Here is a 1,980-nt window from a genome sequence, read left to right on the forward strand (position 1 = left end):
TCGTCTTCCGCAAGTTCAAGTGCAAGCTCATCGTCGGCCAGTTCGTCTTCCGCAAGTTCAAGTGCAAGCTCTTCGTCGGCCAGCTCTTCATCTGCAAGTTCGTCCGGTTCAAGCTCAAGCTCTTCGGCCAGTTCTTCTTCGACGAGCTCCTCCGGCGCAAGCTCAAGCTCCTCCTCGGCCACTTCGTCATCGTCGTCGGGCAGTTCTTCTTCCGGCAGCTCCTCGATAACCAGTACCTCGTCGGGCAGCTCTTCCACTGCAAGCACCACCGCGACTAGCAGCGCGTCCTCCACGACTAGCGTTACCCCCAGCGGTACAGGTTTCTATCTCCAGGTCAGCGGCACCCCAGTCAGCGGTCTTCGCGCGAGACAAACTGTCGTCAGGTACCTGGGCTTCGACTCCGAAAGCCGAGGTATCGCGGTGGAAGGCTTGTCGTCTGCGGCCCTGGTGTTCAGGGGCAGCGACGGCACCAGCTTCCTGTCCAACAACCGATTCCTGGGCACCGCGATCAAGGCTGCTTCTTACGTCCAGAGCTTCTTGGGCTTCCCTGAAGGATTTTCCATCTGGGAGCTGACCGGATCGCTCGCAAAACTCCAAGACACCGCCGGATTCTGCTTTGAGAACGGATTTGTTTATGCGTACACCTCGGACGATGAATGCGACGACCCCGTCACTCTTGTCCCCACCAGTAAGTCATATTCTCACTCCCAGGAAAGGGCCTACTGACTGAAACCATCTAGACCCCAGCACGAGCACGAGCACAAGTGCGACCAGCTCTACCTCGGCGGTCTCAACGTCATCTGGTGTCTCGACGTCAAGTTCATCGGGGGGGTCAACGTCAGCAGCTTCTGGTGCCTCTACGTCGACTTCATCTGGAGCGGCGTCAACGTCAACTTCATCCGGTGAGTCTAGTTCGACTTCTTCTAGTGATTCTACCTCGAGCTCCATTGGCACTCCCACATCAACAACTTCATCTGGAGCAAACACTTCTGGGACATCTTCTGGAGCGAGCACTTCGAGTGTAAGCTCGACGGGAACCTCAAGTGCAACCTCCACCGGCACATCTTCCGCATTAAACACTTCTGGAACATCGTCTGGCGCGAGCTCGACCGGAACGTCTTCCGGAGCAAACACTTCTGGAACGTCTTCTGGCGCGAGCTCATCAGGAGCAAGTTCGACCGGACCATCGTCTGGAGCGAGCTCAACGGGTGCGAGCTCGACAGGCTCAAGTTCAACAGCTGCAGATACGTCGACTACAGTCACATCCACTGCAACCCCATCCTCGAGTGCAGGTCAGTCCTCCTCCTCCTCCTCCACCACAGGCCCGCCGACTACATCTGGATCGTCCACGATTTCACAGTCTACCACGACCTCATCAAACGTTGGGTCGTCGTCTACCAGAGGATCATCTTCCGCGAGCTCGTCGTCCGCCATCATTTCGACCACCACCGCTGACTCGTCCACCACAGGTTCATCGACGTCGTCAGGCTCCGCCGGCTCATCGACCAGTGGTCAAGCGACTTCGACTTCGGGATCGGCGAGTAGCTCCACTTCGTCAGGATCGTCAGGGTCGACCACTTCAGGCTCATCCGGTTCATCCACAAGCTCGTCAGGTGCAGGATCTTCAACATCGGGTTCAAATGGCTCATCGACCAGCGGACAAGCGTCATCAACATCATCAGGCTCGGGCGCCTCCACCACGTCAGGATCAGCCGGATCGACAACGTCCTCAGGCTCTGGAAGCTCGTCGACCAGTGGACAAGTGACATCGACACCAGGCTCGGGAGTTTCCACCACGTCCGGTTCAAGCTCTGCTGACTCGTCCTCTGCAGGTTCTTCTACCGTGGGCTCCTCGACATCTAGCGGCGCTGGGGGTTCATCGACCTCAGGCTCGGGCAGCTCAACGACCTCAGGCTCGGGAAGCTCCAGCACTTCTGGTTCGTCAGGCTCATCGACCTCAGGCTCAGGAAGCTCAACGAC

General features: G+C 57.8%; 2 protein-coding genes across 2 annotated transcripts; both read right to left on the reverse strand.

Moving 5' to 3' along the window:
• Window positions 1-186: 186 nt before the first annotated feature.
• PV06_11926 (uncharacterized protein) lies at window positions 187-1,434 on the reverse strand (the record flags this gene model as incomplete). Its single annotated transcript, XM_016413672.1, has 3 exons — window positions 187-675; window positions 724-1,281; window positions 1,336-1,434. 3 exons carry the CDS (start codon window positions 1,432-1,434, stop codon window positions 187-189), a joined length of 1,146 nt encoding a protein of 381 aa, XP_016255948.1.
• Window positions 1,435-1,512: 78 nt separating this feature from the next.
• On the reverse strand, window positions 1,513-1,971 carry PV06_11927 (uncharacterized protein; the record flags this gene model as incomplete). The annotated part of the gene is made up of 1 exon (XM_016413673.1): window positions 1,513-1,971. A coding segment is annotated over one exon (459 nt), but the record flags the coding sequence as incomplete, so codon positions are not given.
• Window positions 1,972-1,980: the final 9 nt, after the last annotated feature.

The sequence above is a fragment of the Exophiala oligosperma genome, assembly GCF_000835515.1.
Source record: "Exophiala oligosperma strain CBS 72588 unplaced genomic scaffold supercont1.130, whole genome shotgun sequence".
Classification (NCBI taxonomy): Eukaryota; Fungi; Ascomycota; class Eurotiomycetes; order Chaetothyriales; family Herpotrichiellaceae; genus Exophiala; species Exophiala oligosperma.